The sequence below is a fragment of the Dermacentor albipictus genome, chromosome 2 (assembly GCF_038994185.2).
Source record: "Dermacentor albipictus isolate Rhodes 1998 colony chromosome 2, USDA_Dalb.pri_finalv2, whole genome shotgun sequence".
Classification (NCBI taxonomy): Eukaryota; Metazoa; Arthropoda; class Arachnida; order Ixodida; family Ixodidae; genus Dermacentor; species Dermacentor albipictus.
Window position 1 is genome coordinate 206,116,036 of NC_091822.1, and position 23,453 is coordinate 206,139,488.

Genomic DNA, 23,453 nt, shown 5'->3' on the forward strand with positions numbered 1-23,453 from the left:
TCCCTTCATTGCCACAGAAGGGTGTCCACCACTATGGAACATCTAACACATAGCAGGGGACATATGGCAGGAGAGGAGCCATTGCAAGGCAACAATTACAAACTATTTCCTTTCAAAGTTCATTTGGAAAAACATGAAAAAAAAAGCAGAATGTGGAAAAAACTGGATAAACACTGAGACACAGCATCTAGTGTCCTTGTTCTATACACATCTTTCTGGGAGACTGTGCTGACTAACTCAGACCCTCAGGAGCAGGGACAGCAGATCCAATGGGCCAGATGTGTGGCATGAGCCAATGGTGCTCCAAAATACGGGCTTCCCTTCAAAGGGCCCCTCACCAGGTCTGGCAATTTTGAGCTGACAAGCACCGTTCATACAATGTGCGGTAATGATCGTGTCTGCTAATTATTACATTACTACGCGCCATGGAAAGAGCTAACATTTCTAACTGAACGCCATTTGCCCTTCTCGCGGGCACTGGGCTCCCAGCCGGAGAGCCATCGTAGAAATAATAAAACACACAAACCAAATGTCCACGTGTGTTTTTTTTTTTTAAACTTCGCACCGCAGCAAGAGAGATGTACTTTCGTTTCGTCTGCATGTTCCCATGTCCTGCAGTCGCGCGCGCAGACAACGAAAGTATGTCAACCAAGGGGAATTTATAAACTTCGTTAATTAAACGTATTTATGCACAATGAATGAGAAATCGTCACTGTGGCAACAATGAACAACACCCATCAAGGTAGAGGGAACGCTGTTCGTGTAATACCCTCTTGTAATTATTAATAATTTCTTGGAGACTTTGAGTTAAGATAATGGCCAGTATTTCACATCGCTTGCCGAGAAAAACACTCCAAGATATTTTTGAAAACAATAAAGCGATAAAAACGTCCACTGGCTTTCTGATATGCTTCACGACATAAAAATTGTTACAGCGCAAACACATGCAACCATAAAGTATGAAGGACGGGACACAAACGTCGACTGTCAACTAAATTTTATTGACACAAGACAGATACCTTATATAAGGGGAAAGGCAGAACTGAAGGGGGAAGGGAGTGACACAATCGGGGAAAATGACAATGCGCATCGATGAACGAACGTGCCAGCAGTCAACGGAATCAGGCGCAGAAAAAACAAGAAAACGAAAAAACTAGAAAAACACCAAAAAAGGCGAGGGATACTAACATACAATGAAATCAGTAAGCAGTCGCTTCCAAAAAATGAAGCTCTGCCGCATAAAGCGATACAGAAGGGGAGTTTACGCACTTGCCGCCATATTTGAGTATGTGGAACGCTTCCAAACTGACGCGCGCCGTCGCGTCGGCACTCTTGCCGAGAATCTTCGTCTCTCCCAAACGAGCCTCACATCCTGTGCATTCAATTACGTGCGCGACCAAATGTGCGTACTTGTCCTTCGTTTTCTTGTTTTTTAGTTTTCTTCATTATCTTGCTTTTTTTTTCGCCTCATTCCGTTGACTGCTGGCACGTTCGATTATCGATTTGCATTGTCATTTTCCCCGATTGTATCACTCCCTTCCCCCTTCACTTCTGCCTTTCCCCTTATATAAGGTATCCGTCTTCCGTCAATAAAATTTAGTTGACAGTCAGCGCTTGTGTCCCGTCCTTCATACCATAAAAACCGGAATATAGGTCGAACTTTTTTTCAAGAAACCATCGCGAAAAGTCGACCCTCGACTTATATACCGGACATTGGCGGAAAAACTACGGAAGTCTTGCAACAATGGGGGGATGAAGTAAACAGCCGCCTTCACCATCGCCATCACCAGCAGCGCCGTGTTGGTTCTTTATTCTATGGCTAAGCGACATTGTGACAACGGCATTGTGCGTTTCCACTGTCGCAAAATTATATTAATTAAAGGCTGCATTTTCATTTTGTTTCAAAATGAGCGGAAGCCGACGTCAATTCACCGTCGCCTTCAAGAAAAAGGCGATTGAGTACGCGGAAGCCCACGGCAACCTGGCGGCACAGCGCGGACTTGAAGTATCCGAAAATAGCATTCAGTAGTGGCGGAGGTAAAAGCAACGTATTACAACTTGCAGCAACCAAAAGAAAAAGTCATTTCGTGGCCGGATCGCAGCGGACTGCAGAACTGGAAGGCAAGGTTGCGGAGTCCGTCCGAGAGCTGCGTGTAAGATCGCTGCCTGTTGTCGAATGCATTCGTTTGAAAGTGGTAGAGATCGCACGCGCCTATGGACTGGACAGCGAGAAGCACTCGTCATCCGACTCTGTTCAAACATGTTGCTCCGATTCGGAGTAGCGCTTGCGGACTTCGTGCCCTTCTGTGTACTGTACACCCGACGAATTTTTAACAGTATCGCGCGACCGTCGATCCGCGTGTTTGTCAGCACCTTTTATCATCACGGCACGGAGCGGCGAAATAGCAAAAGTAAGGGCATGTGTACACATGCGCGTATCTCATTTGTTTCGCTGCTCAGCGCCGTTAATAAGGTGCTGACAAGCACGCGGGTCGATGGTCGCGCGATACCACTAAAAACATGGCCAGGTGCACGTGCGAGCAGCATTTAAATGAATACTGTCACCATTGTGCAACACGCTGAGTCGCATTTGTTTATAGGTAAGGGTGTATGTCTTTCGGTACTTTTGCTACTGAAAAAGATTTTTTTCATTTTTAGAATTCGTTAGTTGTGGGATCGACCTATATTCCGGTCCGACCTATAGTCCGGTTTTTACGGTACTTTGTGGTTGCATGTGTTTGCGCTGTAACAATTTTTATGTAAAGTATGCACCAACTCGCCCAGAAAGAAGTTTTAATGATATGCTTCAGCAATCCAAATTATTATATTGAATAAGCTTGATTATTTGGGTTTATTCGCGCTTTAGACACAGGTGCCATAAAGCCAATGTAAAGCGGCAGCCGATATTTTGTGCGCCAAACGATGGTTTATGAAAATTTTCGGACACAATCTGTGCAAGTCACATCATGAACATCGTTGCTGCGAACACAATATCAGAGGTTTGTGTTATTGCCAAACTTTTAATTACGACCACCATTTGGCCAGTAAGGTTGACAAATTACAAAACATTATTGTACATCCTTGGCTTGCTCTCTGCGGCGGCAAAAGCGTGATTTCGTGTCGTGTGGCCGAGCAGAAATGAGTGTAGCGCGAGTGCAAATTTAAGTGACGATTACAGTTGCCATGGGATATCTGTGACCAAGAAGTTTCGCGAAGGCAAGCAGGTCGTTTGCTGGCATGCTGTAATATCATCGCGGTAACCGAACGTGGTGCAGATGCGAAATAGATGTACACTTGAAATGTACCTTAGAAGAGTTAACTGCTGGGCTAGTTGGTGATCTTGCATACTGAAAAGATTTTGCGCCAAAAAAACAACACACACAAGAAAGACGACGACACCACGGGCGCTACTTCAACTGTTTAATGAGGGTGAAAGCACTCAACATATATAGCCCTCCAAAACACTGCACATGCGTTCAAGGCAACATGGAGTACAAAGTTTTATCGAAGTAGTCGTGATAGAAACTTCAGCTCAGCCTCGTAAAGAAAAACCGATGTATCACTAACACAGTTAGGACCCGCTTTCTTGATGTAGAAGGCTTCCAAGGTGGTGTTCTTTGCTCCCCAAAAGCTTGCCCAGCTAAGCCGTCGCATAACTTGTGAAAGCCAAATGCCTGGCTGTCAGAAGAAGCATGGCCAGCGTTTCGTAAAGTGTGCCACAAACGTCGTATATGAAATTCCTCTGTCCTGCGGGAAATCCTACATTGGACAGACAGGGCGTTGTGTCAACGACCGGCTTAGGGAGCATGCAAAAGGTATAAAAAATAATGAAGGTGAGCGACTTGTGGATCACTGCAGGGCTTGCACCGATTGTGTTCCACGGTTCCGCGAAGCGAGGATTTTGGGTAGAGGCAAACATCAGACATCGCGTGAAACATTGAAAGCCTTCTACATCAAGAAAGCGGGTGCTAACTGTGTTAGTGATACATCGGTTTTTCTTTACGAGGCTGAGCTGAAGTTTCTATCACGTCTACTATGATAAAACTTTGTACTCCATGTTGCCTTGTACGCATGCGCGGTGTTTTGGAGGGCTATATATGTCAAGTGCTTTCACCCTCATTAAACAGTTGAAGTAGCGCCCGTGGTGTCGTCGTCTTTCTTGTGTGTGTTGTTTTTTTGGCGCAAAATCTTTTCAGTACACTTGAACCTCGTTAAAATGAAACGGGATATAACGAAATAACGAAGATAGTGAAGCAAATGCAATTCCTCTTGAAATATCCATAGAGATCCCTGTATTTTAAGCCTTGTTCAACGAACCAAATTGTTCTGCAGGTTCAGTTAACTACAAATAACTTTGTAGGTTTGAGAGGAACCTATGAAGTAGGTTTCTCTCCGAAACCAAAAATACCAACAGTTCCACACCGAGCATATCACTTTCCGCCGGGTTCTGCACTCGTTTGGAGTGGCAGTTCTGAGTCGGAAGATGACGCACCATGTGCTACGCTGCCGTCGCATGTGTAACATGTACAAGCAGTGACTGTGCTTTCAGCCGCCTATAGTGACCGTTCGACCCTCTCAGAGATTTAGGCTTATCCGATTGTGCGTAAACGGAACAGCGTGCAACGGCGCATTCACGATTTCTTCAAGCCTATTGCCGAGCCCAAATAAGTGCGTGGAAATTGGATTTCATTTTTTTTTTCTTAATCTGCATTTTTGGACACCTGTTTATTCGGGCATTTCCGCAGTTCTCGTGAGGTCCAAATAAACGGTCGGCGACTATATGCCAACAAACACACCCACACTTCAAGGACGCCGACGTTGAAACACATTGCTTAGGCTTGGATTGAAGGGCTAAGTGCTAGCCAACGCATGTGTCGTTGCCACTGAACATACACACCCTGCTAAATTTGGCATTTTTATTCAAAATCAGTGTTTTGGCACAGGTCGGCGCAAGATGTACTTGCTTAATTATAATGAGAGTTTCTTTTTTTTCATGATTTCCGCTGCTTGATCTCAACCCACACGTTACATTCGAGTAACGGAAAAACTCGCAATTTATAAAACAAATATTCTAAATTCCATGGTTTTTAGCGTTACGTTGGCAACTGCACCTTTATGTCTCGACCCAATCTACAGACAGGTTGACTGAAGTCAAAACGTTTTTTTTTTGGGGGGGGGGGGGGGGGGAGGGTTGGAATCTGTACAATTTTTGCGGTAATTTTGACTAATGTAATGGTTACACTGCTGCAGTATCCCGTCGTCTTTCGCACTTAGATTCTGCTTATTCGTGACGTTGTGCCGGCGTAGCACATTGGATATGACACGCACTTCAAGAGAGGTGCAATTTAGATGGAGGAGGGATGTGGCTCAGTGGCTCGACATCAACGATTCGTGGATAGGAGGACCAGCAGGAGGCTCTTCTCGAATGTGCAGCAGGTCAGATGGGCTTTGTGGATCTTGTAGTGTACTAGTACTATCCCCAAATGAACTGGTTGTGCAGTCTCTTTAGAAGTACTTACTCTCAAACAAGCTCAAAGATGACATGATCTCATGTGACCACTTACAGAGATAGCTTTGCAGTGAACCTTAACGTGGTAAAAAGACGTCCACAAAGAAATGGATAAACAAGGGTGAATAAAAAGCAGTTGTCACCTGTTCTGTGCCAGTGCCTCTTGGCGTTTCAAGGCGTACTCAGCCCATACACGCTGGGAGTCGATGAACTCGCTCTCCCAAGGCTGAATGTAACGGTACAAATTTGGGATCACCTGGTCTTCATCGTGGCTCATGCCTGATCGGAAGTGTGTGATGCCCACGTCCGTCTGCTTCGACCACCTGCACAGGGATACAGAATAACACACCATGAAATAAGTCAGAAGTAGCACTTGACACTGAGTGACAACTGGCGGAAGGCCAAATGCCTTTGAGTTAACCGGAATTTGATGCTGTGTAATAATGTACAGGTTGGCAAAACCTCACAGATAGTGCACAAATCCCTTTATTTTCTCAATTAACGAAGATTATATAAACCAGACCTTACCGTACTGTCTTAGGTTTATTTTTACTCTTGACAACATAATTGCAATGTTTCACCATTTAAAGCAAAGAAATGTCGTAGTAAATGCACCTGCATAACATTATTCTGTATTATGGTATTTGAAAATTTTTAATCCGTACATCTCTGAAAAACCTAAAACCGAACCTAAAATTTCGTTCTACATCCTGCATTTCCGGTGCCGCTTTCACATGCTATATGTAAACGAGAAGAAAGGGGGCTAACCGAGGGGCTCTATTTTTATTAGTCATAAACATAAGAAGCCAACAAATACTGACACTAAGGACAACATAGGGTTTCCCCTATGTTGTCCTTAGTGTCAGTATTTGTGCTTAAATACCTGTGCTTAATAAATTAAATAAAGAAACGATAAATTAATGGAAATGAAAGTGGATGAAAAAACAACTTGCCGCAGGTGGGGAATGATCCCGAACTTTCATTTTCATTAATTTATCGCTTCTTTATTTCATCTACTAAGCACAAGTAATTTCCCCTATATTGTCCTCGGTGTCAGTGTTTGTTGGCTTCTTATGATTTTCACATGCTATGTGCTTCAAAGCTAGCTTGCGCATGTTTTCGCTGGTTATCTGTTATCTGCGCATGTTTTCGCTGGCCAATCGCAAACTCAGACACGATCTTCAATCATTTGCTTTTTGATGCTTGTTTCTGTATGGAAGAGGTAGCTGAAGCGGCAAATTTGAAAACGGAGAAATGCACTTTCCAACGAGACCAAGATGACAGAGCTCGGTTGCGCCGTTCCGGAGACATTGTGGCTTGAATTGAAAAATGCCATTCTTTATTTCCAAGAAATTTTTTGTCACTTTCACTGATAAAACAAATTTTTTAGAGCACTTCTACGGGGTTTACAGTGATGATATTTCGGAATCGGAGAGAACAAGAGTAAAAGAAATTGAAAATAAGATTTTTCAAAATTCGATAATTTGGCCATTTTTCGCGATGCGAAAGCCGCGTTCCCCCTTAACGCATGCTTGAAACAAGAGATTACACAATCTCCAGCACTAAATGCGTGAGAAGGTAGCGCATGATGCCACATATTCTCACCTAACCCAATCCTTGCACAAGTGGCAGGGTGTGCGCTCGGCCACACTGATAGCCATGCGATGCCAATGCCTTGCTAGAACATCAACCTGCCCCCCTCATTTGCAGATTCCATGTTGGCCTTCTCAGATCAACACGTGGGACAACACAAAAGCACATTTATGCAGAATGCTGTGCAATGAAGGAGAAAGCAGACTGAATTGTGATTTCGCACTGAGACAATATAAAAACAAGAACCTGAGGTCTGACTGTGGGATGAGCACGTGGCCCATGGACAGCATGCCCAGGCCCCCCAGTTCTTTGGGCGTGTAGAACACCACAGGTGGGAAACGGCTGGGCATCTTAGAGTTGAGACCAATCTTGATTCGGGTCTGGATTTTGTTCTCGCATTTGACGAGCAGATCAAGCAGCTCTTGTGTGTTCACGACAGCCTCCCGGAAGTAGGTCATCAGGCCAATCAGTGCCGTGTTCCACTTGTTCACAATCTGCGCATAACAAAAATGTTGCTCATACACCCCACTTCCAAGTGAGCACATTGCACAAATGAGTTTTCCACAATAAAGTACGATGAACTGTTATAACAATTCCACGCACGACAGTAAGACAACTTAGCTATAATCGATATCTGTTATACAGTGCAGCCCACTTATAACGATACTGTATATAACGATGTATCGGTTATAACAATGAGTTGACTTTAGAGTATCAACTTATGCATTACGGCTATGAGAAAGAAACCCATATACAGTGTAGACCGCTTATAACTAAAGTCGCGGGAGTTGTAAAGATCCGTGCTATAAGCGGTGCCATGTTATAACCAAAGCATGCTCAGTTCGGCTTGTTTTTTGCCTATGCCAAATGGACCACCCACCTTCAAACACAATTTATTACATATTTCACTCACACACACATGCAACACCATCGCAACACAGCACAGAAACCAAGTTGTCCTGACAAGTGCAGTATCAAAGGAAGAACGCTGTTATTTCCGTCAGGAGATTTTTTTTTTTTTTTTTACAGCGTTTCGAACAATTTCGTCTTCTACACGGCTTAAGCATTGAAGCGCTTTCTCACTCAAACTGTTCTTCGCGCAGTACATCTTCACTTTGCTGAGGTATTCCAAAGCGTCTTTGCAAGGGATATCTGGGTCTGGCATCGGGTCGACATCGTCGTCTGACTCGTCTGCGGTTGCAAGCTCCCTGCTACCGCGCACAGCTGCGACGATCGCATCATCCATGCTTGCTTCCTTGCAGACAGGAAGCTCTCCAACTCACTGGCATAGACATATTCTTGGAAGGTGTCTGTGGAGGAAACAAACTTGTTTTCAACGAGGTCAGACCACACGTCGTCGGTGTTGACCGTCTCATCGGCAACATTGTCGCTCAGCTCATCGGAGTCAAGAGCCTCTGCATTGCGCACGAAGCCTACTTTGTTGAAGCACTTGCTTAATGTAGTGACTTTTACCTGCCACCACGAAGCGGCAACCATATCAATCGCGCTCCTTAAATTCACTTTAAGAGGCTGCTGCTGCTGCCATGCTCAGTAAAACTCTTTCGCAGATGTGTTTTTTGTAAAGTGTCTTTACGGTTGCGATGACACCCTGGCCGAGGGACTGACATTTTGCAGTCGTGTTGGCAGACAAACTTTAACTTGACTGCAGTCAACTTTGGCTTGATGTTGTGGGCTGTGCATTTGTCGAGAATGAGCACAAGCTGTCGACCTGTCGCTTCTATGCCACCATGTCTTCATCGAACTTGCAAAGCCAGCTTGTGAACATGTTTTGCATCATCTACGCCTTTTTGTTGGATTTGTAAGTCACTGGCAGGCACTCTCGCTTTTTAAAGCAACATGGCCTAGCTGATTTTCCAATGACAAACAGGCAACACTTGTCCCTTCCATCCATGTTAGTGCAGAACAACACAGTTATGCGCTCTTTTGAGGCCTTGTGGCCAGAGCAGGCTTCGCCTCTCAGCGCAAGGGTGCAGTTGGGCAGAAGGTTATAAAAATATGCCAGCATCATCGGCATTGCATACGTCTCTGTCCATATACGTGGATAGCATGGTTTCCAAATTTAAGCGAAGCCAGACTTCAATGGACTTGTCGTTGACATCACAGCGCCGCACACCCTTTTGCAGCTGATGCCATGGCGATCCTTGAATAGCTGGATCCATCCATTAAGTGGGTTGAAGTCATCGTGGCCTAAAAGAGCACCAAGGGACTTGGCTTTCTGTTGGAGCATGGGGCCACTCACTGGTATGCTCTGAGCCCTAACTTCACGGAACCATCTGAACAGTGCTGCATCCACTTCTTTGTACTTCGATGTATGTATTCTCTTCTGTGACAGGGAAGACGAATCTTGCTGCAGTTGCTGCCGCAATTTGTCCTTGTTCTTGTATATGGTCAACACGGTTGTGTCGAAAACACTGTATTTGGCCGCCACCAATGCCTTCATCAGCCCACTTTCTATGTCCCTTATAACGCATTCCTTCGTTGAGAGCGATGAGGCATGCCTCTTTCTCACACCGCTTAAAGATGCCGCCGACGTCATGGTGACAAAAGTCCGCCAACACACGTGCACAGAGGACAACTACGACACGACGAGATCACGACGTGCACACACCAAATGCAACAGAGACTGAAAAAAAAAAAAAAAGAAAGGAGTGCGCTGTTGCCGCTATCGCTTCTACCTTGCATTCTGCACAGCATGCACCCTGATTGGATGCTGCTACTATAGTGACGAAAACACTCGCCCTCCTTCCTCTAAAGTCTCCCACCCTTCTTTTTGTTTCACTTTTCGCCGCTGGTCCCCAAACGCGCCCCCACGCTCCCCCTTCTGTGCGTTTATGCACCCGGTAACCGTGCGGGCCGTGCTCAGCACCTCCGAGAAAGGGCCGTGCTCCGTGCGCTGATTTCATGGTCGCGCGCTTAGAGGAACCGCGCTATAACCGGTATTCTGCTTCGTGCGCCTACGCAATAAATGGTCTGCGTATAAAGTGCAGTCCTCTTCTAACGATACCACATATAATGATATATCAGTTATAACGATGGGCCGACATGCGAGTGTCATTCTATGCATTAGGTCTATGGGGGAAAAACCCATTTATAACAACAGGTTATTCACTGCATATCGTATATAACGATCAAAATTTTGCCATCTGGACGGCGTCTTCCGTGCCAAATAATCGTAACGTTTGTGTTGCTTAGTTCCCTGAAATGAACGATGTCGAGACGAGGCGATGTTTACCTCTGCAAGTTCGTATCTGCTGCCATTACCACGCAGCGCATCCTGCTGCGCCCGCGCACCGAAGAGCACCTGAGTTGGCACAGCGTGCCGCAAGATGAGATGATACTAGCTGCTTCATGCACGTCGGTCACAGTCGCTCCAAAAGAGAGAGAAATAAATAAATTAAAAAAAAAGCGACAAGCATAGCGGCGCAGTGGCGCCCGTCCCTCACTCAGTTTCTCTCTCTCTCAGCAAGCGCGATAGCAGGCTGAAGCCACCTAAGCAGCATGCAACCAACGGTGCAACCCTGTTCGAAGATGGCGCCGACAAAGCGCAAAGCTGTGTTGCTTGACACGAAGATGGATATTTTGCCGGACTCTCGACGCGGCTTTAAGGTGAGCGCCGTCGTGAGGAACTATGAGCTCGCCCAGTCGACAATACCAACTATCTTGAAAACATCTGCTTCAAAAAGGGCGGGCTTTTTGCGTAAGGACGAAATTCCCCAACCCACTGAACTCACACGGTGGAAGCCGATGAAATAGCCGAGCTCTGGGAGCTCGTTCCTGCTGGTGACACAGGTGGTGCATCGATGGAGGAGTTTTTGACTGCAGACAGTGCTGTCTCGTTCTGCGGTGAGTTTTATTATTTTTTTTAATAACCGCACTCCAGATATAGCGATCATCGGTTATAACGATCATATTTTTCGTTTTTCTCGATATCGTTATAAGTGGACTGCACCGTACATTGAGTTCTGTGGGAGATATATCGGTGGTCAAAAAAAAACCCACGCTATAACCGGTCCCCCGCTAAAAGCGGTTACGTTATAAGTGATCTGCACTGTATAACAATATTTTATTCACTGCATATGGGATATAATGATCAAAATTCTGCCTTTTGGGCAGTGTTTTCCATGCAGAATAATCAAGAAATTTGCTTTGCTAAGTTCCCCTTAACTGAGACGGGGCGAAAAGTTTGCCTATGCGAGTTCATATCTGCCACCATTACCGCGCAGCACGTCCTGCTTGTGTGCCGAATACGAAAGCCATGAAGAGCATCGCAAGTTGGCGCCGGCTGCTTCGTGTCCGCATTGCCGGCGAGCGTACAGAGAAAGAAAACAAAACAAAACAAAACAAAAAAATCGAGAAGCGAATCGCACCTGCGCTCCCTTTCTACAATCTTTCTCTCTCCTTCAGCAAGCGTGGAAGCAGCAGTAGGTGCCCCGACAAAGCGCAAAGCTGTGTCGCTTGAGACAAAGCTATAAATTTTGCAAGCAAAGTACCAACTTACGCAGTCGATGATACCGTCGATTCTGAAAACCGTGAGTGATATGTTCCTGAACGCTAGACCGTGGCGACGGAAATGGCAGGATTTGTGCACCCGTTCGAAACCCCCATGTCTGAAACCAACACGGTATGGTGCCAGCCGCTGACATTATCGAACTCTGGGAGCATGTAGCTACTAGCAATAAAATAGGTGGTGCTTCCATAGAGGAGTTTCTGAGTGCAGATAGCACTGCCTCGTTCTGCAAAGAATCTCCGACGGGGCAATCGTGGTTGCGACAGACGTCAGCACTGTGCGACGGAGGCGACCAGATTGACAGCAGCCAGTCTTTGATACCGACCCCAATGTACATGCAAAGTGTACTGTCGTCGATAAAGTCGCTCAATGATTTCATGTAAGCTAAATTACAGCCGCCAGTGTTCGCACAGCCATTGGATGCGATGCACACCACGGCTGTGAACCCAAAACTTCCATTAAAGCAAGTGCTTTTTTTTTTAGACTATTTCAGAGTGCCTAACACTTAACATGCTGTTTAGAGGCATACAGTCGCCGACCGATTTTCCAGACTCCAAAAATTCAGACATGCCCGATTATTCGGTCAGCTTCGCGGCACCGCCATTCTCTCCATAGACCATAATGTATAACAAATGCCGAAAGTTCGGACACCTTGCAACCTCTCGTCTGATTTTTCGGACACTCCTTGAGCCAACTCGATCGAGGGCATCATGCACCGACTCTGACCGGCACATAGTTCGACTTGATGAACACCATTTTTGTTTTGAACGGAGCCTCCTTGCTGCCCCACGAAGCGGCACTACTGCAAATCCCCGCTTATCATTGTCGTTTCTGCCTGGTTCGATAGAGTGGCCGTACAGTAGTTCCGGTTTCAGCTTAGTAAGTCATGTCAAGACTATCCAGCAGCTGATCTGTTTCTTTCGCGCATGATGCTGCGAGCAGGTCACGTTTTTCATTTGTGTTACTGGTGTCAGCACAGTGGTGTTTGCTTTGTGTGCAGTGTTGAGGTTTCGGTGATCCAACGCGGCGTACGGAAACATCGCATCAAGTGTCTCATGGCGCCGACAGTGCCCTGTCAAGAATGGCGAGTTGCGCAACAAGATTGCCACCTTGCCACCCGATTACGACAAGGGGTGCAAGACGCGCACCTCTCCCTCTCCGTCGCTGCAGCTGGGAGGCGTTCAAAGAAGCGGCCTTTGCGTTGGAATCCGCCGCCTTCCTCCAGCCCCTTCGACATTGTGACGGGACTAGTTCGGTGCATGAACAATGATTCCGGAGTTCCTCAACGCGGAGCTGATTTGAAACGCTGGACAAGCTGCCGTGGGGACGACGTATTTTGAGCGTCTCACGCTTCGGCCTAGCACGGAACAACGAGCGACCCTCGATCAGCGCCGATAGTTTCCCGGAACGGCACCCCGCGCGGTTGCCTCTGTGTACAGAGCGCGGTTGCCTTTGTGTACGTAAACTGATCTTCAGAGCAGCTGCGAGTTGGTGATGCGTAAACGAACAGTCGCCGCGTCGTAGGACCGGCGGATCGAGTGTATAAAAACTGTGGTTGTGCGAATGCTGAGGACACACTTCTCTTGAGCAGTCATGTTAGACTGAGTCACTTCTCTCATGCAGTCCTGTTGGACTAATACTCTTTTTCTCAAGCAGTCATGTTAGACTGATTTAGTTTCTGTAAATAAACCCTTTTCCTCGTTCTCGTTGAGAAACAGTTCTTCACTTCTTCAACGATCTCAGCGCAAATAAGTTGGACGACGGCATGGGCCAGCTACCTTCAAATTCATGCCGTACTCCAATCTTGGCAAAGGACCACGGACGATGGGATTGAGCCCCCAATCCTGACAACTGGCTGACAGCGGTGAGATGGACTTTGCGACATGGTGCTGTATCTGCGGTGAGTGCTTGGTTTTTGCTTTGACTCTCTAGGCTTCATTGTGTGGTTGTTCTGTTTAGAACAGTAGGGAAGCTAGATTGTTGTGTGTTAGCTAGGTTGTGTTTTCCTAGCTAGATTTAGAGAGCAGAATCAAGGCAGTAAAGCAGCAGTCATGGAGTTAAGGACACTGCTGAGAGACGAGTTGTTGATTGTGCGTGAGGAACTGGGCCTAGATGTACGCAAGGAAATGCTCAAATCGGAATTATTGGAGCTAATTTCCAATCAGGCCAGTGAGCAAGATATTGAAATGGGATTGGAACTTCTCAAAAAGAGAGAGAAACGGGAAAGAGAAAGAGAAGAACGGGACAGAGAAAAACAAGAGAGAGAGGAACGCGATAAAGATCGCGAGTTAAGAAAAATGCAACTGGAACTTGAAAGCAAACGTTTGGAGATGTCTCAAGGAAGTGAAGGCGCTCTGGGTCGATCAAGTGAGGCAGAATCGTACCGCATGGACAGGCTATTAAAGCCATTTGAGGTCGGGACCGACATAGGCTTGTTCCTAAGCAATTTTGAAAGGACTTGCGAGAAGATGAACTTCGGCCCGAGTACATGGCCACAGCGGTTGCTGTCTATGTTGCCGTGTGAGGCGGCGGAAGTAATCGCCAGATTGAGTGTGCAGGATGCATATGATTATGCGAAAGTTAAGGCTAGTCTCCTGAAGAAATACCGCCTTTCAGCCGAAGCTTTTCGGCAAAGGTTTAGGAGCACAGGCAAGAAAGATAGCGAGGGCTATCCGGAGTTTGCATATAGCTTAAAGGCCAACCTAGTTGAGTGGCTTAAAAGCGCGGAAGCGTACGACAGCAGAGACATGATCATTGAATGCATGTGTCTAGAGCAGTTTTACAAAACCATCCCTCAAGCTGTGAAACTGTGGGTGCAAGACAGAGGTAATGTAAACACTGTGGAAAGGGCGGCTGAATTAGCCGAAGAGTACGCAACCCGTAGAAAATTGAACGCCGAGGAGGGAAACTGGGACGGTCGAAATGGACCGCGGAAACCATTTCCGTTCAAAAAGGGTGCGCAAACTAGACGATCCGAGCCTGTAGACATGGCGGAAAAGCCCGCAGAAAAGAGCGAGGAGAAACTTAACGGAGAAACCGCACAAAAAGAACAGAAAAGAAAATTCGAATCTGTTAGACCAATTCGCTGTTACAAATGCCACAAACTGGGACATATAGCTGTAAACTGCGAGAAGTCTAGCGTAGTTTTTTCCTACGTGGAGGAAAAGGATGAGAATATGGAACTTTTAAGTCCATATCTCCACGACCTGCAAGTTAATGGAAAACCATGCCGAGTGCTAAGAGACAGTGCCGCCACGCTGGACATTGTCCATCCGTCTTACGTGATGGTAGATGACTTCACCGGAGAAGTAGCATGGATAAAACAGGTTGTAGAAGAACATAGCGTGTGTCTGCCCATGGCCAAAGTCAAAATCAGTGGACCATTCGGGGAGCTAGAGACTGAGGCTGCAGTTTCCAAATTTTTGTCACTGCAGTATCCCTACATCTTTTCGAATCGTTCGAATCAGTTACTGCGTGACAGAGGGCTGAAACTGGGAGAGGGCATAGTACAGGCATTGACCCGAGGCCAAGCTCGTAAGATCGCGGCGCTTTCGGCTGAAAATGCTCAAGCTCCTCCAGCGGAAGCAGAAAAGGGCATAACTTCAATACCCGAGTCCGAGCTAGGCCCGAGGGACAAAAGAACAGTTGAGGAGAGCCTGCCAGCTGACCAGCTCAATGAGAGCGTAGCACTAGAGTGTCAGAGTTCTAGCCTGCAGGAAGAGCAAGCAGACGCGCTCACAAGCGAGACAGGGTCGTTATTATCACCGGCCTCAAAGAACTTTGATCAACTCTTACGCGTGGATAGAGAGTCACTGGCAGCTGAGCAAATAATAATATATGGGGTTTTACGTGCCAAAACCACTTTCTGATTATGAGGCACGCCGTAGTGGGGGACTCCGGAAATTTTGACCACCTGGGGTTCTTTAACGTGCACCTAAATCTAAGTACACGGGTGTTTTCGCATTTCGCCCCCATCGAAATGCGGCCGCCGTGGCCGGGATTTGATCCCGCGACCTCGTGCTCAGCAGCCTAACACCATAGCCACTGAGCAACCACGGCGGGTAGCAGCTGAGCAAAAGAATGATGAGAGCTTAGCTAAATTACGTGACACAGCTAAAGAAGGCATTGCTAGGCGCAACGTAACGATACATGAGAGAGGAGGATTGTTGTATCGGCATTACAGAGATCGAAAGGGTAAGATTTTAGATCAGTTAGTCATACCTACTAAGTATAGGGAGGACCTTTTGAGTCTTTGTCATGGAAATGGGTGGTCCGGCCACCTAGGCATAAACAAATCAAAGGAAAGATTGCTTATGGAATACTACTGGCCTGGCTGTTTCAAAGATGTAGAAAACTTTGTAAGATCATGCGACGCCTGCCAGCGTTCTGGTAAACCAGGAGAGACTTGGAAAGCTCCACTGAAGGTAGTGCCCTTAATAACAGAGCCTTTCAGACGGCTTGTAATAGACACGGTAGGGCCTCTTCCAAAAACAAAATCAGGCTACAGGTACTTGTTTACCATGCTGTGTCCGGCTACCAAGTTTCCAGAAGCAATCCCTTTGAAAGAGCTCAGCTCCACTGAAGTAGTAGACGCGCTTTTGACAGTGTTTGCACGAGTTGGGTTTCCAGCCGAAATTCAGGCAGATCAAGGGTCAGTATTCACGAGCGCACTGACTTCCACATTCTTGCAAAAGTGCGGGGTAAAGTTAATACACAGTTCTGTCTATCACCCTCAGTCAAACAGTGTAGAGAGGTGGCATTCGGTGCTTAAGCGAGTTTTGCGTGCACTCTGTTACGAGCACAAGGAAGTCTGGGAGAACTGTCTGCCGGCAACTTTGTTTGCTTTGCGAACGGTTCCACATGAGGCGACAGGGTTCTCACCAGCAGAACTAGTGTATGGGAGGACACTCCGGTCTCCACTGAGAATGTTAAGAGAGATGTGGGAGGAAAGAGGGGAGAGTCCAACCGTGGTTGAATACGTGCTAAATTTACTGGAGCGGCTAAGCGCAACCCAAGAACTAGTCGGAAAGAACATGGCACTAGCTCAAAAGAACGCCAAATTCTATTACGACAAGAATGCGAGGCTTCGTACGTTTGAAGCCGGCTTAACGATGAAAGCGGAAAAGTGTAGGTTCGGTTGTTCACAGGTTACTTATCTGGGCCATGTTGTCGGTCAGGACATGAGACGGCCGGCTGAGCTGAAAATAGCTACGATTGGAGAATTTTCTCAGCCGCGCCCGAAAACGGACCTTCGTTCATTTTTGGGACTTGTGGGGTGCTATCAACGGCACATTCCGAATTACTTGCAATTGGCAAGTCCACTAACAGACGCCCTCCGAAAGGGAGCACCGAGTAACGTACACTGGGATAAGGACAAAGAGAACGCTTTCCAAAGTTTGAAAACGCTATTGGTTTCTCGCCCTGTGCTTCGCGCGCCAGACTACACAAAGGAATTCATAGTTCAATGCGACGCAAGCGACAGAGGTATGGGCGTGGTACTTAGTCAGGTCGGCGACGATAACGAGGAGCATCCTATCCTCTACGCCAGCCGTAAACTAAATGTAAGAGGGGAAGCCTACAGCGCTTCAGAGAAGGAATGCGCTTGTTTGGTTTGGGCCGCCCAGAAGTTGTCGTGTTACTTGTACGGAGCGAAGTTCATCTTCGAGACCGACCACTGTCCTCTGACGTGGCTCAATCAAATGTCACACAAAAACGGCCGCTTGCTCCGATGGAGCCTCACTCTCCAAGAGTACAACTTCTCCGTTAGATATAAGAAGGGAAAGTTGCATAGCAATGCGGATGGTTTGAGCAGACTAATTTGAATTCTGCGTTTGAGGGTCCCGCCTAAATTTTAGGGTTACTAGTGTTAGCTTTTCTTTAGGCGAAGAAAATCCCCTCTCATTCAGCAGAATTCCCTCCATTAATTGCTGAATTTGTCAGCAGGAATTTGCTTCAGAAATTGGCATAGTGAAATGTAGCATTTTTTTTGTTTCTGCACTTGTGTTGTTGTTGTTTTTTTGAAGCCTAGCGAGTCTAAAGTGAGAGCCAATGCACGTCATCTCGGCGCAGAGCCGTGTTGTGGGGTTCATTTTGCAGTTGCCTGTCCTTGTTGGATGTTTTGGGGCGGTGACATCAATGCACAAGTAGTCGCTGCGAGCCAAGACATCAATCCCCCCCCCCCCCCTGACCAGCAGCCGTTCTCTTCCTGCCTAGCGGTTGTCAGCGCTAGACAGTCGAGACTTTTCGGGCCATGGAGGCGCTGTCAAGAATGGCGAGTTGCGCAACAAGATTGCCACCTTGCCACCCGATTACGACAAGGGGTGCAAGACGCGCACCTCTCCCTCTCCGTCGCTGCAGCTGGGAGGCGTTCAAAGAAGCGGCCTTTGCGTTGGAATCCGCCGCCTTCCTCCAGCCCCTTCGACATTGTGACGGGACTAGTTCGGTGCGTGAACAATGATTCCGGAGTTCCTCAACGCGGAGCTGATTTGAAACGCTGGACAAGCTGCCGTGGGGACGACGTATTTTGAGCGTCTCACGCTTCGGCCTAGCACGGAACAACGAGCGACCCTCGATCAGCGCCGATAGTTTCCCGGAACGGCACCCCGCGCGGTTGCCTCTGTGTACAGAGCGCGGTTGCCTTTGTGTACGTAAACTGATCTTCAGAGCAGCTGCGAGTTGGTGATGCGTAAACGAACAGTCGCCGCGTCGTAGGACCGGCGGATCGAGTGTATAAAAACTGTGGTTGTGCGAATGCTGAGGACACACTTCTCTTGAGCAGTCATGTTAGACTGACACACTTCTCTTGAGCAGTCATGTTAGACTGAGTCACTTCTCTCATGCAGTCCTGTTGGACTAATACTCTTTTTCTCAAGCAGTCATGTTAGACTGATTTAGTTTCTGTAAATAAACCCTTTTCCTCGTTCTCGTTGAGAAACAGTTCTTCACTTCTTCAACGATCTCAGCGCAAATAAGTTGGACGACGGCATGGGCCAGCTACCTTCAAATTCATGCCGTACTCCAATCTTGGCAAAGGACCACGGACGATGGGATTGAGCCCCCAATCCTGACAGCCCGCGCAGACTGCGCTGGGGAATGCCAGCAAGCGGGTGCCGGGAGGTCTAAGATTTGTCGCCTTCCGAAGTGCTCCCTACTGACGCGGAGAATGTTCTGCCGAGACCTGCGCAGTGGTTGCATTGCGATTCCGGACACCGTCTCATTTGACAGTTTCACAGGTGCTGACACTGCTGTACTGACATGCGCAGAACTCAACACGGCGAGATCATTCGTCAGGTTTCTGCTGCACCCCCGGACGATGACCCCGAGTCGGAAGATGACGCACCATGTGCTACACTGCCGTCGCATGCGGAGCGTGCACAAGCAGTCACTGCTTTCAGCCGCCTGTAGTGACCATACGACCATACTATGACCCTCTCTGAGATTCAGGCTTATCTGATTGCGCGTAAACGGAACAGCGTGCACCGGCGCACTCACGATTTTTTCAAGCCTACTGCCGAGCCCAAATAAGAGCGTGGAAATAAAGGATTTCATTTTTTTTTTCTTAATCTGCTTTTTCGGACACCTGTTTATTCGGACATTTATGCAGTCCCCATGAGGTCCGAATAAATGGTCGGCGACTGTAAATAACATTTCATTTTTCACAGCCTTCTTTCTACGTCATTTTTTTATACAAATTCGACTTCAGATCAACGAAGATATGTTCGGCACCTTTTCTTTCCTTTCCTTTTCTTTTTTTTTAGAGCAGTCTAGATAATATAGTGACGATCGGTTATAACGAACGGATTTTCCGTTCTTGATATCGTTATAAGTGGACTGCACTGTATTGGGATACGTTCATATTAGAGGGAAAAAATCCCTACCAGGCCTGTGCGAAAGGAACATTAAAGGGGCCCTAAAGCACTTTTCTAGCTAATCATAGAATGGCCTCACTATTAGAGTGTGTCTTCCCAATACACTCGTACAAGAATTTTGCGAACCCTTTGATTATAAGAGGAGTTACTGCACAGAGTTATCGCACAGGCTTTCCATTTTTGCCTCTGCTAACGTGCTGGAAGTAACACAACAGAGAAGCCAAGAACGCAAAGCTCCAGCCAAAAGTGCATCTTCAGACAAATTGTGTTAATACAGTTCAGATTAGGCATTGCAGATGGGAAATGATTTACAAAAGTCAACTTTTCTTTTCTTTTTTTTTTTGTCTTCCAAGACCCATGTCCTTATACAGTTGACATTTCCAAATTCCCCAAGTTTTCAAGTTTTTCCCTGAGTGCCTTGGCGAAATTCCCTGAGTGATGCAGAACTACGTTTTATGTCAAGATGATGAAACCATATCGCCCGATGCTGTCTCTCTAGTAAGCATTGAAACAAACATTCAGGGTGAAACATAAACATGTGAAAATTTTTTTTACAAATGACGATCTAATTTGAATACAAAGAAGTAGTGTTTATGTTATTCAAAAATAGAATAGAATTGAGGGATTAGTAAAATGCACAGCAAATAAAATGTCTTCAAAAAAAATTGCAAATGAAGTCGGACATTCTCAAATATGAATAAAAAAAGAGGTGCATACAGAAGCAAATATTTTTTTTAGTATGAGCTACTATTTCTATCAACTGATAGCAAGCTCAGTAGTATGAGGCCTAAACTTTGTCACAATTGAGATTCTCTCTCAACAGCTCGTAAGTCAACTTCAACTGTCCTGACATACTCTCAGCCCGCACACGACAACTCAGTGTTGCGTTTCACTACTTTAAAAGCTTATTTTGGCTTGGATGAGGGACACCTGCATCTCGGCATCAGCCAACACTTTGTTCTTTGAGCTCAAGCTCCTTCAAAACGGCGGCAGCACGCTTCCTTTCCCTCATTCCTCAATGCATAGGTCCTTTCTGTTCTTGTCCTCCTACCACCACTCATTTGCCCCACGGACCATTTGAAGCATTTTCATGGTCAGTTGCACAGTCCACGTCCAAGTTTTTGAACTCCTTAGGGGCCGTGAAAACATCAGAAAAATCGGCCAGGTGGAAAAAAATACATGCATGTCATTGATTGTCCTTAAGAGCTCAAACCATCACAAGCACATTCGAAAACGCTCTGAAGGCCTGTCAATACACGTATAAGGCATATCGGTGCTCGTACTGCGACAGGAAATGCTGGGTGCACGCGTGTATAATTAAGAAATACATACTTATTCTAGTTTAGGATTTATTAATGTACTATGCAGATGAAGCTTAACAGTGCTGTTAGCAGCTATGAAATGGCACCGTAATATCCGAGCGTGGGGTTAGCCTGGTTAGATACCGTATTTACACGATTGTAAGTCGACTCGAATGCAAGTCGACCCCTCCATATCGTGCGACAGGAAAAAACAAAAAAAGGGAGAGCATACCCGAGGCAGCATTCGATAACGAAAATTTATTAATAGCTGACATGGTCACTGGACTACTCATCTTCACTAGTGCTGCCATCGTCATCGTTGCTATGGTCCCACAATGCATCGTCGTCCCGCAAAATTTCACATTTGGCAAACGACCGCACCACGACATCTTGTGGAACTGCAGCCCACGCCGAATGCACCCAACCACACGCAGCCATCAAGGAGGCTCTTTTGACAGGTCCGGCTGACGTAATTTCGCTGTCTTCTGCCGCCAGCCACTCGTACTCACGGCGGAGCAGGTCCTTAAAAGGTGAAGATCCGGGCTTGTTTCATGACCATGTCGCACTTCACTGGCAGGAACAGATCGTGCATTTCAGCGACGTACGCCGCAAGCTTAGCCTACAGCTCCGGAAAGCATCCAGACTTCGGCACGTCAGAAATTCCTCACTTGCCGTCATAGGTGAAAATTTCGCTTCGCTGCAGTCGCCACTCTCGCACTACCCGTTCAGAAACAAGGAACTTGCGGCCCGCTGCGCAGCGATTTGTTTCTTCGGCGTAAAGGATGGCAGCCCTCTTGAACACTGCTGTGAACGAGTGCCGAATGATTAGTGGGTCTGGAGCACTCATGACAACTGAGGAAGCATAGAAGTAGCACGTAGCCGGATGTCAAGAGGAACGCGTCAAACCAATGCCTTTTGTCAAGAAAGCTAAGCGCAACAGGCAAAGAGAAACCCGCGAGCGGTGTCTGCTCTTCCATGAACTACCGATGCTCCCCGCAAGCGCTGCCGTTCTGAGGGTGGCGCCGCGAATGGAACCGTGACGCTTCCATCAACTATCGACACCCTCTCATGAGTGTTGTGTGCACTGTACAACTCTCAAAAATGTTGAAAAACTCTTCCGAAAAGCGAATAAACACGTGAGATAGCATAAAGCTATGGGTGGGGCCATAGAGCAAACATAAAATTGTAACTACATTGTAGCTCCCGTTGGTCTCGCTTTGTTGGCGTTGCCATGTTTCTGTTTCGATTGCAAGTCGACACCCCACTTCAGATTTTCAAATTTTAAGAAAGTGGTCGACTTACAATCGTGTAAATACGGTAAGTGGTTCATGTGCATTTTCCAGGACAGATTGTGCGTTATGGTAACACCCAGATATTTGTACAAAATAGGCGATAAGGGAACATAAGTAAGCAGATAGTGAGAGGTGTTGTCATGAGAGCGGCTAGAAATACGCAGGTGAAGAAATACTGCACAATGAAGAAATTGGGTTCAAATGGCACAGCAGGCACGGCTGCATCACCATCAACTACTATGGACATGTGACGTTTTCCTTTGCGCACCATGTGCCATGCATAATTTGCGAGAGAAAACAAAGTCCAGCAAAAACCAAGCAATCCACGTGCCATCGAGGTGGGCTGCCATGGCTACAGCCATGATTGAGATTTCTTCCCCTCTTCCCTTATGTAGAGTAGCAGGCCAGATGCTCCATTATTCGGCCGACCTCTCTACACTTTCCAGTCATTTTGAATCAGTCAAAATTGAATATGCTGCGGCAATTTGGGATCCCCATCAGGTATATCTAGCCTCTAACCTTGAAGCCCTGCAGAACCGTGCTGCTCGATTTATTTTTTCAGATTATTCAATATTCACCAGCGTTACATCTTTAAAGAAACATGCCGGTTTGCAATCCTTGAGCCTTCGTCGAAAACATTGTTGCTTATCACTATTTCACAAAATTTTCCACCATACCTCACTTCGAGATGATTTTTTTCAGTCACAACCGATTATCTTTCCTCGCCGCGATCACCCTAACAAAGTGAAACGCATCTTGTGTCAGTCATCAACTTTCGCTCAATCCTTCAAACCACACACTATCATCGATTGGAACGATTTACCCTCATACATAGCCACGGAAACTGACATAGCCAAATTCGTTCAAATGTCCGGTGCTGAGTCGCATGAAATCTTATGAATGTGATCACATCCACGAAAGTGATCGTATTTGCTAAAGCGATCGACCAAGAATACAGCTCCACAGAGAAAATCTTCATTCGGAACACTCTTGTCCATGACACCGATGTGTCCAGTGCTCAGTTATACTATATTTAGCGAAAGTGATCATACACTTGAACCTTGTTATAATGAAGTTGAAAGGGAAGCCAAAATGACTTCGTTATATCTATTAATTGCCAACTATTGCCACTTATAGTACGTAGAGTTTGATTTGCATTTTCACGAAATCTCCAAGGTCCCGCCTAGCTGCGTCAGCACAGCCAACGCCTCCTAGAAAGCAGGCCTGTGCACTCTCCTTTATGACATCCTGCTACTTGGACCGAAATTTTCATTGCCAAGCCCGGCGTGAGAAAAGCGGTGACGTCAAAATCATTGCGGCTTAGTTAGGATCATCCCCATTGGATTCTATGGCAGTCAGGCA

General features: G+C 46.6%; 1 protein-coding gene across 1 annotated transcript in view; it reads right to left on the reverse strand.

The window, feature by feature from the left end:
- Nucleotides 1–23,453, reverse strand: part of Prp8 (pre-mRNA processing factor 8) — a 397,724-nt gene that overhangs the window by 114,078 nt on the left and 260,193 nt on the right. The window contains exons 21-22 of the mRNA XM_065433711.2: nt 7,349–7,596; nt 5,653–5,832 (exon numbers count right to left, since the gene is read on the reverse strand). Of these exons, the coding sequence (XP_065289783.1) occupies nt 5,653–5,832; nt 7,349–7,596 (428 nt within the window). The remainder of the gene's footprint in view (nt 1–5,652; nt 5,833–7,348; nt 7,597–23,453) is intronic.